This window comes from Tamandua tetradactyla, chromosome 5, assembly GCF_023851605.1.
Source record: "Tamandua tetradactyla isolate mTamTet1 chromosome 5, mTamTet1.pri, whole genome shotgun sequence".
NCBI classification, from domain to species: Eukaryota; Metazoa; Chordata; class Mammalia; order Pilosa; family Myrmecophagidae; genus Tamandua; species Tamandua tetradactyla.
Window position 1 is genome coordinate 115515511 of NC_135331.1, and position 15098 is coordinate 115530608.

Consider the following 15098-nt stretch of genomic DNA (forward strand, 5'->3'; position numbering starts at 1 on the left):
AGAGATCACTGTTTTTGAAAGGAGATTATTTTCAAAGAATACTTGGTGTCTAAATCTTCTGCTTCTAGCTAAAAAACTTCAAAGAAGAAAGTACAGCATGCCCTAAAAGACATATCACGAAATAAATCCTTTAGGTATAATCTTTCAAACATTTTATTCAAAGGCCAAAAACATCTAGCAACACAGTCTTCTAATGGTCTCATGCTTAAGTCATCAAGAAGTGTGGTGTCATGATGGCAATGTTTTATAGCCACCAAATTGATTTGGCATTCCCTTACTCAGAAAGATCTGGAAATTTATGTTGGACAAGTGTACAGGCAAGTTGATTCTGGTTTTTCTTTTAATTCAGCAAACTATATGCCTATTTAAATATCATACCATAAAGAAAGACATAGGGCCTAGTGGGTTTGAATACATGGCGGATTCATTATAGTTATGCTGAAACTTCCAAATTAAAAAAGAGGAGAAAGGAAGAAAGAAGAAGGAGAGGAGGAGGGAGGAGAAAGGGATTTCAAGTCAAGTAGATTTGAATCCTAGCAGTGTAACTTATTAGCAGTATGACCCTGGATAAATTTCAGGTTCCTCATCTGTAAAACTGGAACAGTAGGAAGACTGAATGAGATAACACATGTAATATACTTAACAGGGTGCCTTGCATATAGAAAGTTATCAAAATATTAACTATTTTACATAATATTTTTTTGCAGTCTAATGAGTTTGTCAGCTTAATGGGTTTATAGCTTAGGCAATACATTTAGTTCAACATGAAACATTATTGCAAAACTAAGAAAAATAACTGAGACTAGAAAATACATAGTTTCCCATAAAATATTTTTTGGGGATTTAGCTCCTTATAAAGCAACGAGAGTATGAACTCAAGAACCAGCCTGCCTAGTAATGAATCCTAACTCTGTTACTTGCTGACTGTGATTTTAAGCAGGTGCCTCAGCTTCTCTTTGTTGAAAAATCTCCTTGGGGTGCTGTGAGAATTAATATATATAAACTGCTTAGAACAGTGCCTAGCACGTAGTAAGTACTATGTAAGCACTGGCATGGACTATGTTTTAAGAATTCTCACTGGAAAAATGTTTACTGTTCTAAAACTGGATATTGATATATCCAGTTATTACGTAGACTGACTAAACTGGGGGCTATGATTTGGAGGCTTATGAGCTAGAAGTCTGAACTAAAAACTCTCACCTTATCACTTATCAGTTCCCTATATACACAGTCTTGGTCAGTAGATTCTACATATCAGGGTTTACTATCTGCTAAGTTATTGGCAAAATCAAAAGACATATTATGAGCTATTACTTACCCTGTGCTAGGCATATTTCAGATATGAACTAACTCAGTATTTAAAGCAAACATATTGCTATTGCCATTACATTAGAAGGTTTAGTAGTTTTCCCAGGACCATACAACCAGTAAATGGCAGAGCTCATGTTTTCAAACCACCATGCTCATATGGCCACCCAAATAAGACACTCTCTGCCTTTAAGTAACTTATAAACTATAGAACATGGTTTAAAAAGAGATAACACAGCAGGAGCTGGAACACAACTATACTGTGTTCATTTACATATTGCCTGTGTCTGCTCTGCAGTACAATGGTAGAGTTAAATAGTTGTGATGGAGAGCAGATATCCTATACAGCCTAAAACGTTAATATTATCTAGCCCTTTAAAAACCAGTTCGCCAATCCCTGGAGTCAATCAGAGTGGCCTGTCCCATTCCCCTTGCCTGGGATTGGTTCTAAGTATGGGATATCATTTGGGCCAATGAAAAGCAAAGGTAAACCTACTACTGGGCTGCAGGGCAGAATTTCCTGACTCTAAGGGACACAAGAAAGAGACATTCCATTTCGCTATACCTCAGATATCACTAGGTGAAATCTTAATCTTTTTGGCTGCTGTACCCATCCTGTGACTATTAAGACCAAGTAAACATGCTAAGTATGACAGAGCAGCAAGATGGAAAAATGTGAGTTTACCTAGCAACTTCTTTTCAGGATAATATATCACCTTCTTTCTTTAAAAGCTGCTTTTTATTTCTTAAAATTGAGAGTATCATAACTGATATAATCTTGAAATCAAATGATAATACTCGTTTTTCACTTTTTATCTTTTTAATAAGTTTAGAGATAGTTTTTAGTATTATATTTAGGGTCTGAAAAGAATAAGGAAAAGTAACCTTCTCTGGGCTACAGATTCTAATCAAACAAGAAGCCCATATCTTACTAGAATGAATTATATAATAACGTATCTTATGACAAATGCTGACAATAGAATCCAGAGTATGCCATATTGATGATGATGATGATGATGATGATGATGATGATGATGACAATGACATAATATTGGGATACAGGATAGAGACTGAGTTTTTCTTAGAAAATTTCTCCCATATTCCCAGATATTAATACAAAGCAGATCTCCAAATGCCAAAAGATCAGAGTATTGTCTACCACATTCAATTTTCTTTTGAATGACAAGGAAGATAAATGAAATTGTGTGTAATTGCACTTAGAGTGATGATCTCTGAGTAGCACAAATGTTATGTTTTTATTTTTACTTGTCTGTATTTTCTGTTGTGCATATGCAATATTTCCATAATAATACAAGGTTATTTTTAAAAATTTGAAATGAAGGAAATGTGTCTCATATTTTTCTAAGGAAAAAACCCCACAAATTCCATACCTGTATTTATGAATGATGGCATTAAATAGTTTTCCATCTCTCCAGCAGGTAGTGAAATTTTCACACCGTATTCCAGCATAACCCTCTGTTGCCTGCTGTGTCCACAGAAGCAGTCTCTCTTTTGCAGACATATCCTCTGACTCTCCAGTAACATGGATATCAGATATCTAAACTCAAGTGAAAGTGTTAAACCATTAGAAAGGAAGAAAGCTGATTCAATTAAGAGTCTACTATGTGCTGAGCAAATATTTTCCCCAGTTTACATACAAGAAAAGTGAGTTTCAAGGTTAATTAACAGGTTGAAAAAAAGTATTTAACCCAAAAATGTGTCCAAGTTAGAAAAATCTCATTTTTTTTACTGTATCAAAATTTCGTAGTATTGAAAATTCTACATTCCCCTTACCTAATCAGATCAGATAAAACGACTTAAGCAAATGTTTTTCCAAGTTCAAGTGAATCAAAAGTAAAACCTCTAAATTATTGCACACTAAGAATTACAGAGCAGAATTGGATCCAACAAGTATTCTGTGTAAAGAACAAAGAAAGAAAATAGTATCTTCTCCTCTTATGTATGCTTAATTATGTATCCTTAATATGCATGCTATTACATAACAATTCGGACTAGAGACTCTAATTTTCTCATTAGCCCTTTTTCAGCTTGCTCAACATGAAACCTTTATCAACCAATTTTTTTCCCTATATTTTACTTGTTTTCATTTATTTATTTTTAAGTCTCTCCCATTCAATAATAAGACAGATCACCGGATCACATGGTTTTCTTTTCCCCAAGATTACCTCTCTGATAAGGTTTCTACTTTAATCTGCTGATAATGACAGTAAGACATCAAGTGACTTTTTACCAGGGGTCACACAGTAATTCCAAATCTGGGATTAGCACCAACGAACAGCTGTTCCCTCAATCAGTGCAGGATGCAAAGCCAAGGGATCAAGACGACAGGCAGAAAGCAAGGATCAGGATGAAAAAGGAAGAGATTAGAGGTGAGACACAGGGAGGTTCAGGTCATTTGGTAAGAGGAAAAAAAATCACTGGAGTCATGAGATCAGACTTCTAGTCCCAGCCACTAGACCCACAGTTTTGGATAGTTCGTTTCATGTCTGTGAATCAATTTTCTCATCTACAAAATGTTTAAGGCTCTTTTCAGTCCTAAAATGTAAGAAATTGTAAATATAATACAGAAGTCAGAAGTCAAAATGAGCAGAGTCAAAGCAACTGAAAGTAGAGAGGAAAAAACAAAAACTGAAACATCGTCCAGACTAAAGAAAGCCTTTTACATGAGGCAATACCCAGCTGAAACAGGAAGCCCTTTATTCCTTCCAACTGCTGCAAGTGTCAGCAGCTCCCAGGGCCCAGCATAGGAAAACTGCAGCATTTAAAGCCCATGCCAGGCCTGGCAGCCCCTAACACCACTTGACACAACATGACAAGGACCTTACACACCCTTTTTCCTATATTCAGTAGAGGCAGACATGCCCTGTGGAGCTCCATTCTCAGCTATGGCCTGAGACAACTCCCCCTGACAAATGTCAGAGCAAAATCTCTCAATTTTAATGATCTTTCCTAGGACTCTATGCTAATCCCTGTAGCATGGGCGAGGACTGTGTGCAAAAACACATTACATAATATGTAAGGAAGAGTTCTTTTTTTCTTTTCACATGGGGAAAAGAAGAGCAGAAAGATCACCAATATTCTTTCACCCAACTTTCAACTGATATTCTCTTCCAAAATTATGCTAGAGAGTCTTGCTGGAATATTCTGTGAGTTTAAATTCCCTCTCCACCACTCACATCCTCAAGTTACTAAAATGCACTAAGACCCATTTCCTCACTTGTAAAGTGATGGCAACAATTATGACATTGTATTGTGAGAATTCAACTGCATTTTATCATATGTGAAGCCTGGCACACAGTACATGAGCAATGTACTATTTCAGAGTTGTCTTAATTACTATTTTTTGACAAATGAAGAAACAAACACCTGGCTTTATTTTTTTATCAACTCTCTTCCCGTAAAGAAGAGAACTGACCTGCTGCCTCACCTCAAACTAATATAAAATCTATGAAAACAAGGGTTCAGAGAAACTAACCTGAAAAACCCCTGTAAATGAAAAAGTTGAGTCTCTAGGTAAAATTTAACAACAGGTCCCCCTTAGCCTTCATAAATTATAAAGTCAATTGCTTTGAGGAACCTTACAATGCAGGAGTTGCATGGTGGTATTTAAAGCTAGATAAAGAAAAGGTAGATAGCTACAGGAAGCAAGATTATTTTCTGCCAGTTCAAGAACCCTCTATGGTAGTCCAGTCACAAGGTAAGGCAGTGAATTTCAACTGCAAGGTGCCACGAAGTTTAATAGGTTCAAAGGCAAGGTAGCATTTTAACTGAAGGAAGGGAAAGATATTAGAGGAACAGAAGGTTAGTGGTCTGAAAATGCTCTAAATGAATTTCAAGCTGTTGCTTATACACACACTATTTCAGACTATGCTAAACATGCACATGCTATTTTAAAAGCTGTAAATTTAAAGTGTATATGTAACCAAGATATTAGGATTTTGATCACTGAATCATTATACAGATATTCCTTTTTGCTTTTTGGTATACTGGAGTAGACAGAGGGAAACAACTACAATCTCTAAATTGTAACTCAGCTGCCTTGATCACTGACAATGATTGCACAGCCTTTATCTTCTGCCCCTGTGACTGTAAAAACCTTGTGACTAACCTTCATTTGTACTCAGTTATCCAGTTTTTCAATTTACAGTCTTGCAATCATTAAAGACAGCTCCTAATGTTTATTAATGAAGGGTCTTGGGTCAGTCCAGAACTAACTCACCCAAAGTACAAAGTTATCTTGATAACCAGGACTGGATCTAACCAGAATGGGCCCGCCTGACATGCACAGTAGCTTAGACTTTAACCCGCAAGTCACCTATACCTCATTATAACATTTTGCTACTTTCTTACCTGTGATAAGCATGTAATCAATCTACACATGCTCAATCCATCATAATCCGGAGCCACTGTGCTCATTATTCTAAACACTTCCCATCTATTTCTCTAATAAAACTATCAGTATTACTGCAGTTCGGGGAGACAGATTTTGGGCCACTAGGCAAGCTGTTCTCCTACTAAACACCTAGTAATAAACTCTGATAACTTTCTCTCTTTGAAACCCCAGCGTCTCAGGAATTGGTTATTCAGCACATCGGGCAAAAGAATCCAAGGCTTTTTTGTCCGGTAACATATATTCAATAAATATGTTATGAACGAAACTTTAACATATCAAAGACATTCTTAACTCATCTTTGGTTTCTCCTCCCATTTCCAGTTGACTGAAAATTATGCTTAGGTGGCAATTTAAGGTATTTTTTAAAAATATATACTATTACTATTAGCTACCATATATCTGAAAAAGTCAGATTTCTCTTAATAATGTACAACCAAAACTAAAAAAAAATAAATTAAATGCCAAAGACTATAAATCTGTGGTTGTCATTCATAATCCGTACTTGGAAACATGTTCAGCAAAATGATTTGAATAGTCCCACTAATGACAGGTTAATTATTCATTCGGGTCAGGATTTCAGGACATTATCAAGCCTTCCCCCTTTAAAACCTGGAGGCAATATAGTGATGACGAAAGAGAGATTCAGATTTATGCTGCCTGTGTTCAAATTCCAATTTCAAGAGTTAACTGGCTGATTCACTCAGGACTATCAGATAATTTCTCTAAAATCCATTTTCTTCATTTATAAAAGTGAAATGACAATAATGTCTACCTCCTTGGGCTATCCTAAAGATTAAGTAAAATAATGCACATCAAATGCTTAGCACAGAGACTGGCATGTAGAAAACACTCTACAAACATCAGCTTCTCCCTCAATAATGTTTTTAGTAGTATTTGCTGCTTAAAGCTTCTCACCAGCAATCTGTTAGGTAACATCAAAAGCAAACAAAATACTTTATACCAGAGTTCCGTTTGGAAACTTGAAGCCCTCACGCCACACATCCAGGTTACTGTTGGCTATCACCCAAATTCAAGTTCTTCCTGTCACTGAGATTCTCATGCCCATACTTCATCAGTGCTTCATCTCTCCTGACCCAGCTTGCCACCATTCTTAAACTTTCCTGAAATATCTTTCTTCCATGGCAAACAAAGTCTCTTCTATCTTTAATACTTTACATTGCTTCTACCTTCCTACTGAACCTCAGGTCTCCCATACTATGCCATCTCAAATTCAGCCAAGTCCCAGACACCACTAGGCCCAAAGGCAGGGCAGCCATATTCTAACTCCCCCAATGACGCTTTTGAATCATTACCCTTGGGTATAAAGACCTCATTTTTTACATTGTGGGTCACTCTTGCTTTACCACCCTTTCCCTCTTCTCAAAAATGATCTCACATGATAGCTAAAAGGTGGAAACAACCCAAATGTCCATCAACAAATGAATGGATAAACAAAATGTGGTTTATACATACGATGAAATATTATTCAGCTATACAAATGAATGAAATTCTGATACATGTGACAACACAGGTGGACCTTGAAATCATTATGTTGAGTGAAGTAAGCCAAACATAAAAGGACAAATAAATGTATTATTCTCTTTATATGAAATATCCAGAATAAGCAAATTCATAGAGACAGAAAATAAATTACAGGCTACCAGGGACTGTGGGTTAGGGAAATGAAGACTTATTGATCAGTGGGTACAGAGTTTCTGTTTTGGGTGAAGAAAAATGTTTCATAATGGATGGAAGTGATGGTAGCACAATGGTGTGAATATTATTAACATTACTGAATTGCACTTAAAAATGGTCAAAATGGGAAATTTATACACACACACACACACACATATGCTATCACAACAAAAATTTAAAAAAAAGGATCCCAACATCTTCCCAAGCAAGGTCTGACATCTAGATGAGTATTTCCCGGAGAGCTCAAACTGTCTCTATCCAGTACCCCATCTTCACAGTTTAGTCATTCATACATCTATTGCTATACCCTTGCCATCTTTACCCAGAATTGGTCCACCTAGGTAAGAAGTTTAACTTTTCACAGCAATTTTCTGTTTCTTCCGCACTTTCACTCCCTAGCTCTAGCTAATGACCTCACTTCATCTACATCTAACATTCCTTGACTCACTCATTTTTATCCCAGTTTTTAAGAACTCTCCTTCTCTAACCTGCTGTGACTACCTGATCCATCTCTTATCCTCAAACTTCCTTACACCCTTGTGCATACCCTGCAACCACCCAGCCAAACCTTAATCCTGATCAATTCAGCTATTTTCTCTGGTCTTTCCCAAAACTATAAATTCTGCTAGTGAACACCATACTAACTGTGTGAAGGCTGGCACATGAACTAGGACCTCAAAGAAGCGTGGTAATTCTCATTAGTATCCTAGTTGGCCAATTTCTCCATTCCACACAATATCTCTTTCTTTTCTATACCATTCCTCTAAAACGTCCATATCTCTTCTTTTATGCCTAGCAAACAATTACTTTCACCCATTTCTTTATGGAGAAAATAGAGACATGAGTAAGAACAAGTTAATTTTCCTGCCATCACCCACAGACTTTGCCTCCATGTAACCTCTTTTCCTCCTGTGCTCTGAACCCCTTCATCTTCTGCCTCCTAGTGGCCTCACTCTATCAATTGATGCTCTCTCATCTGAATCTCTCCTCTCAGCACTCACAATGCCCAAATCTCTTCCATCCTAAAATACTAAAAAATGCAAACTCAAAATATATACTCATCCTAAAATAAGTAAAAATACTATCATAAACTCAATTTCCTCTTTACTTACTCTCTCTCTCTATTCTCGGTGAAACTACTTAAAAAGCATTATGCATTTTTTTTCCTTTATTACATTCACTACTAAACCACCTCTTGTAATCAACCCCCTCACTCCAATAAAGCCGAATAGGGGTAACTGGACAAAAAAGTGAGGAAGCTCTTGCTCATGCCTCTACTTTTCCAGTTAACAAGGAAATTCAATTGTATCTTAAACAGAAGACATAGAGGGTAGGAATTTTTAGAGCAATGCTTAAACTTGAAAGATATTGTGAGGGATCATTCTTCACCCTCCTCTTTCACAGTCTCACTTATTCAGAAATACTCACAAACATCCACTTGTACCATTACTAGGCATTGTTCATGCAACCACAAATAGAACAGATACCACCATCCTTACGAACCTTACCATCTGATGGTAAAACATAGAGAAGTGCTCAATTGTTGTTTTCCAATCTCTCAAAGGTATCTGTCACTTCAGTCTTTCTTTCCTTCTATGATGTCACTGTTTCCTGCGTTTCCTCTTGCTTCTCAGTCTTCATTAGCAGCTCCTCTGCTACCTATCCATGGATGCTACTGCCTAGAGCCGAGTCCTCGGCCTTCTCTTCTCACTCTGCCCGGGTAAGTTCATCTCTTAATGGCTTCAACTGCTTCCTTCACACTGATAAGTTCTAAATCCTTATATACCACCCCAAATTCACTTTAAACTCAAGATCTATATATTCATTCCCCTAATGAACATATCTGACTAAATAGTAAAACCTACAATATGTTAAGCATTTAAATGAGCCAGTGCTTAAGTAATTCAAAAATATTATATCTTATCTTCACAACATATAATCTTATATTGTAAATGATAAAGAGGTGCAGAGTGGTTACATGACTTGCTCAAGTTCGCATAAACTACCAACAGGTAGAAGTAAAATCTCAAATCTATGAATAATGATATAGCTTTCACAATGTGACTGTGTGATTGTGAAAACCTTGTGCCTGATGCTCCTTTTATCTACCTTGTCAATAGACGAGTAGAATATATGGAATAAAAATAAATAATAGGGGGAACAAATGTTAAAATAAATTTAGTTTGAAATGCTAGTGATCAGTGAAAGCGAGGGGTAAGGGGTATGGCAGGATAATCTTTTTTTTTCTGTTTTCATTTTATTTCTTTTTCTATTGTCTTTTTATTTCTTTTTCTCAATGGATGCAAATGTTCTAAGAAATGATGAATATGCAACTACTTGATGATATTGTGAATTACTGATTATCTATGTTAATTTTTATTTCATTTGTTAATTTTTTTAATTAATAAATTTTTTTTAATCAGGAAAAAATAAACATACAAAATGCAATCAAAAATAAAGAAATGAAAAAAAAAGTCTCAAATCTATCTGGCTCCAAAAGCTGCTACCCTTAACCACTGTGCTGTATCTTACACCTCTTTTAATACCCCAAATTGAACTTTTCTTTCTCCTTCCTCCTCTTCCTTCTGCATTTCTAGCTCAGAGAATGGCCCCATCATTCATCCCATGGTCCCAAAGTAATCTCTGATGCCTTTTTCTTCCTCTGTCCCCACATCCAATTGGCCACAGTCTTAATGCAACCTCATCCTCCTCCCTCCCACCTAAAATCCACACTCCAAAACACTCCTCATGGTCCAGACACACTGCATTACCTCTAGTTTCCTCAATAAAAGCACATCTTCACAGGACTCTATGCACTTAGTTGTGCTGTTCCCTACTCATAGAATGCCCTCATCATACCACACCTTTACTACTTCACTCATCCTTCCTTTGGAGGAAGCTCTAGGTGACTCCCTTGCAGGGTCGTGTATAAGGTGTCCTACCATCCTCTATTTTCCACTGCATCCAAAGCACAGTGCTATGATAGCAGTACATGTTGTGAACTGTTATCACCTGTTGCTATATATTCCCCACCTCTAACCTGTGAACAGTATATACAAAGGGACAAATCTCGCTTATTTTAGTATGCAGTACCTACCTATCAGTGTCTGACATACAAATAGCTATAGAAACTCAATAAATGCCCAACGAACAAGAGATATTATAATTGAGTTAAGCAACTCTGGAATTTGCATTTATTTATTTAGGTTACCCTTTAAAACTTCTGCTTTTCCACATACTTCAAGATGCCTCAGAGAGAATAGCTGCTTTATCGTCTATAGAGGAGATGTAACACCCCAACCAAGAAAACTGATCCACCCATAAAGTCACTTATCCAAATGGATTTTTACATGCTTTTTATTTACACAACACAAATAACACATCTGACAATGCTTTTCAATAAACTTATTTTGGTACTGTATAAACACAACCCAAATCTAGTATGTGTCCTCCAAGTTTAAGGAGAATGTGACAGGAGAAGTCAATACACCGAATTAAAATGTCTTTATGCTGTGAGTTCAAATTAACTACAATGTTAATCTCAATGGCTTCTTTTAAGCTAGTGTTAATAGCCAAGAATGATATTGGGCTCAACAAAGCTTCCATCTTCTCCTGGAACTAAGCTTCACATATTGATGAAAATCTGAAGATAAGAACTGTCATATCTTGGTCTGCATCCCAGAAACTTCCTATTTTACTTGTAATAAAATAACCATTTTGGCTTCTTTTCTTGAACTTTTCAACTAATTATACAACTTAATTGACTTTTCTCTGGCTTATCTGCTACAAATGTGAAATTCCAGGAAACAGCTCATAGTGGATTTTATTTAAACATATTTTTAATATCATCAGATATAATTCAACCCCTATATATAAAAAAAATTGGTATTATTAGTGATTAAGTGACAGAAAAATGCCCCAGTTTTCATGAACTTTTTACAGTATAGACATACACTGAAAAGGTCAAATCTTTATTTCATTTGAATTATAGGGAAACATGTTACTTCCTCCCAATGGAGTAAAAATGAGAATGTGGTGGTACTACTGCACAGCTGGGACAAAAAAGGCAACACGCCTTTTACCAGCAGTCTACTTATATGTATTCCTTTTCCAAGATATCCTAACCCTAAATTTGAAAGATGAATTGCCCACTGCAAATTTTTATGTCAAGTCCAAGTATTTTTCCAACAAAATCTGGTTTGCAGAGAACAGTCTTGGATTATAAAAATACTATTAAGCATACTCACCATAATACATTCTCAAAAATTGTTAGAAAACAGGTTCTCTGAATTAGATATTAATATTTAATACCAGTAGAATTAATTATTAATTCTACTGGTAATAAAATAATATTGCTCAGAAAATCTAACTATTTGGATAACAGGTACTCAGACTTATTTGAATTAGAAGTTCTTCTGCTGACTAAGTTTTCTGCAAAATGATTTTGAGCCCAGAATGGCATTAAAAAAAAAAGCCAGATACCGACTATATAAAGTTGTTTCCATAGTTCAGCATTCTTCTATGCCTTGAGAATAAAACTGTCACCATTTTCGTTTTACCTTTTCATTTCTTACAGGAAAACTCAAACACTGAAATAAAAGATAACCCTCATACTCTCTCTCAAATTCACTTCTCTTTTTCCTGTATTCTATTCTCCTTACACTTATCAAACACTGATACTTAACTCCATATTTTTCCTTTGGCCCTCTTGACATAGCTGAGACAGCACCCAAGACTGAAATCCTAAACCCCAGAACCAAAAAGAAGAGGCACTATTCAACACAACAGTGAACCCCAATTTAAACTATGAGCTACAATTAATACTATAATTGTAATAATACTGGTTCATCAGTTGTAATAGATGCACCACACTGATGTAAAGTCTTAATAATAAGGAAAACTGCATGTGAAAAAAAGCACATTATTTGAAGAAAAAAAAAGAAAGGGAAGGAGCTTTGGGAGAGTGTGGGGGGGTAAACAGGAAGAGTTCAAACTCAAGGAATAAAGCATGATTCCAATTCATGTACTTTCAAGTGTAATAAACCAGATTTGTGGTTGCTCATGGTTAGTCAGGGATGTAAAATAATATGAGTCTTTTTCCACTGCACACGTCTGACCATCTCATAGATCAGTCAAGCACTTTGAACCACAGTCTCCACAGTTAAAAGTCACAGTAAACACCTGAGAACAAGTAAAGCATTTTACCTCAACAACCTGGGAGCCAAAGAAATCAGTGGTAGAACTTCTCAAAGTATAAATCCTTCTCATGTGTGTTAACTCATCCTGGCAAACACTCAATCACCTGCTGGTTTCCCACGTCCCTAGACAAGATACAAGTGCCTAATAACATAGATACATTAGCTGTCCCAAGGTATTTTTTTAAGATAGGAGGCAGATCTTATATCCCCATTTCCTCTCTTTTCCTACTGCCAATGCTTGAATTTAGGCAAATATTATTTTAGTCTGGACTATTACTTATAGTCTCCAACATCGATCCCAACAACATTTAAGACAGTCTTAAGACTGTCAAGACAAGTCTAAAACGATTTTGACTCATCAGCGTTTTCACCTTCTTCAAGATGTAAGCCTAGTGTCTCAATTAGTAACAGCCTTCTAATTATTGTCACTGCCCCAACTTTTCCCTTACACCTACTTCTCAATCTAGTTTGTTCTTTACTCTGCAGCCAGAGTAATCTCTCTCCAGACCCAAGCCATTTTCCTTTTTTGTATTCTGTGATCAAAACATATAAACTTCAAACTATACGAACTTCAAATCATAGTAACTTCAAACTATATGGACTTCAAACCATATGAACCACATGCTCTCTCTCTCCAAGGTTCCTTTATTCAAACTACTTCCATCCCTTGGAACACTCTCTGCCCTGCCAAGGCTCATATTAAGTGCTCAAAACTATCCGCTGAATAAGAATAGGGGTGAGAGAGATCAGCAGCATGAGGTTAGGAGAAAAGAAGGAATCACAGAGAAAAAAAGAAATGTGAAAAATCAGAGACTCATGTTTTCACTTGGTATGAATGGATTTTAACCTGTTACATAAGACCTTACCATTTTAGAAAATTAAATGATTTCCAAATAATCTCCCTTTACACCATGACCACTGCACAGTGTCCAGCAGTAAGCACACGCCCAGAGACCACTCAAGGAGAATCCAATGTCAAATAGTGAAGCTAAGCTTCACTGGAATCATTTTTCTAAATAATTTCTATAAACTTCACACAAGCATACAGCATCCAAATGTCTTTTCCACAAAAGAAAATAAGGCCACATATCCCACCTTACAGCACTCTGATTTCATTCACGGCTTTTGCTAAATGACCCATTTACTCCTAAATGAATTGCAACAGTGTCGCCAGGTTGGTCAGCTGAGACTGTAAATGTGAAAGTCCTCAGAGCAAAGTCAATGCCACGGGACAACTGGGCAACAGGAACACTCTATTTTTATAGATGTTGTCATGGTTCTGGCATGCACTGAGTAAACAAGAACTGCCAACTCCAAAGTTGAAGTGGATACTCCCTAAAAGCTTATTCACATTTTTTTAAAAAAGGATATATCTCATCATTCTATACAAGGCAAAAAATACAACTTTTGCTAAAAAAAACTATATAATTTATCGATAAAAAAGCAAAATTTTGTCAAATTTACAACTTAAGTAATTTATGTAAAACTATGGAAAAAGCAGCATCTCTGAAGTTAAGAGATGTGTGCCAAGTTAAGGAATCACAGACACTCAATGAAAGAAAACAGAGTCATTTATTGGACTCCTTCCTCAACCGGTAGAAAGTGTGACTAAAAGAGGTGACCTGACTTGCCCAAGATCTCTCAGCATGTTAGTAGGAGGCCCGAGGCGTGCACCCTGGTCCTCTAAATTCCAGTTCAGAACCTTCAAGAAGAAAGTAAAATGTCTTCCTCAAATTTATAAAATAAATCTATCCATACAACTCAGACTACTTTTCCACAGTGTCAGTAGCCACTGCTGATATTAGTAACATGGCTTCCTTTAAATAAATCTCACCACACAAATAGAGGCCATGAAATGGCATCCCTTAACTTGACCTCAGTCCCTATAGTCAAGAGCCTTTTCACCGGAGGTTCTCAGCTTCCATATTGGCAGAGAAGCTGATACACAGAACACTGTAAATTTTCAGAGGAAGATAATGCACCCAGATCTCTCACATGAACTGGATGTGAGGGTTCTTAATATTCTTCACTAGACTAAATATACCTCTTTCACTGGCAGCCTTTCCCCAGAGAATAGCAGATTTGTCTCTGGCATTATGTTCTCTTTCTCTCTCCTATCAGAGCTACTTTCAGTAATGCCTTTGAAATGTATCTAAACTAAGGCGTAAATAACTGATATTAGCTTCAAGAACTGGTTCCTCCCAGAAATCCTTCTGTTCCATTAGGATGACAAAATTGTAAGCTAACTAAAGAATTAGAGATATATAGTGAGCACACTGCCTGACACATAATAGTTATTCAATAAACATTTGTGAAGAAATGAATGAGAGGATGAATAGAGGTCAAATTTTGAGGGACAGGTTGTGGTGCAAGTGGCAGTCTACTCTGCTTCTGCAGAGTACTCGACGGCCAAAGGAGAAAAAGAAAAGTCCTGTTAAAAGTTTTGAAAACAAATAGATAGATCTTCTATTCAGAGAATGGTT

At 36.4% G+C, this 15098-nt stretch overlaps 1 protein-coding gene across 25 annotated transcripts in view; it reads right to left on the reverse strand.

Annotated features, from left to right (window-relative positions):
- The window catches only part of DST (dystonin), a 512816-nt gene that overhangs the window by 193224 nt on the left and 304494 nt on the right, over nt 1-15098 (reverse strand). For all 25 annotated transcript variants that reach the window (XM_077162141.1, XM_077162131.1, XM_077162146.1 and 22 more), the window contains one exon: nt 2700-2866. In XM_077162141.1, coding sequence (XP_077018256.1) covers nt 2700-2866 — 167 coding nt within the window. The remainder of the gene's footprint in view (nt 1-2699; nt 2867-15098) is intronic.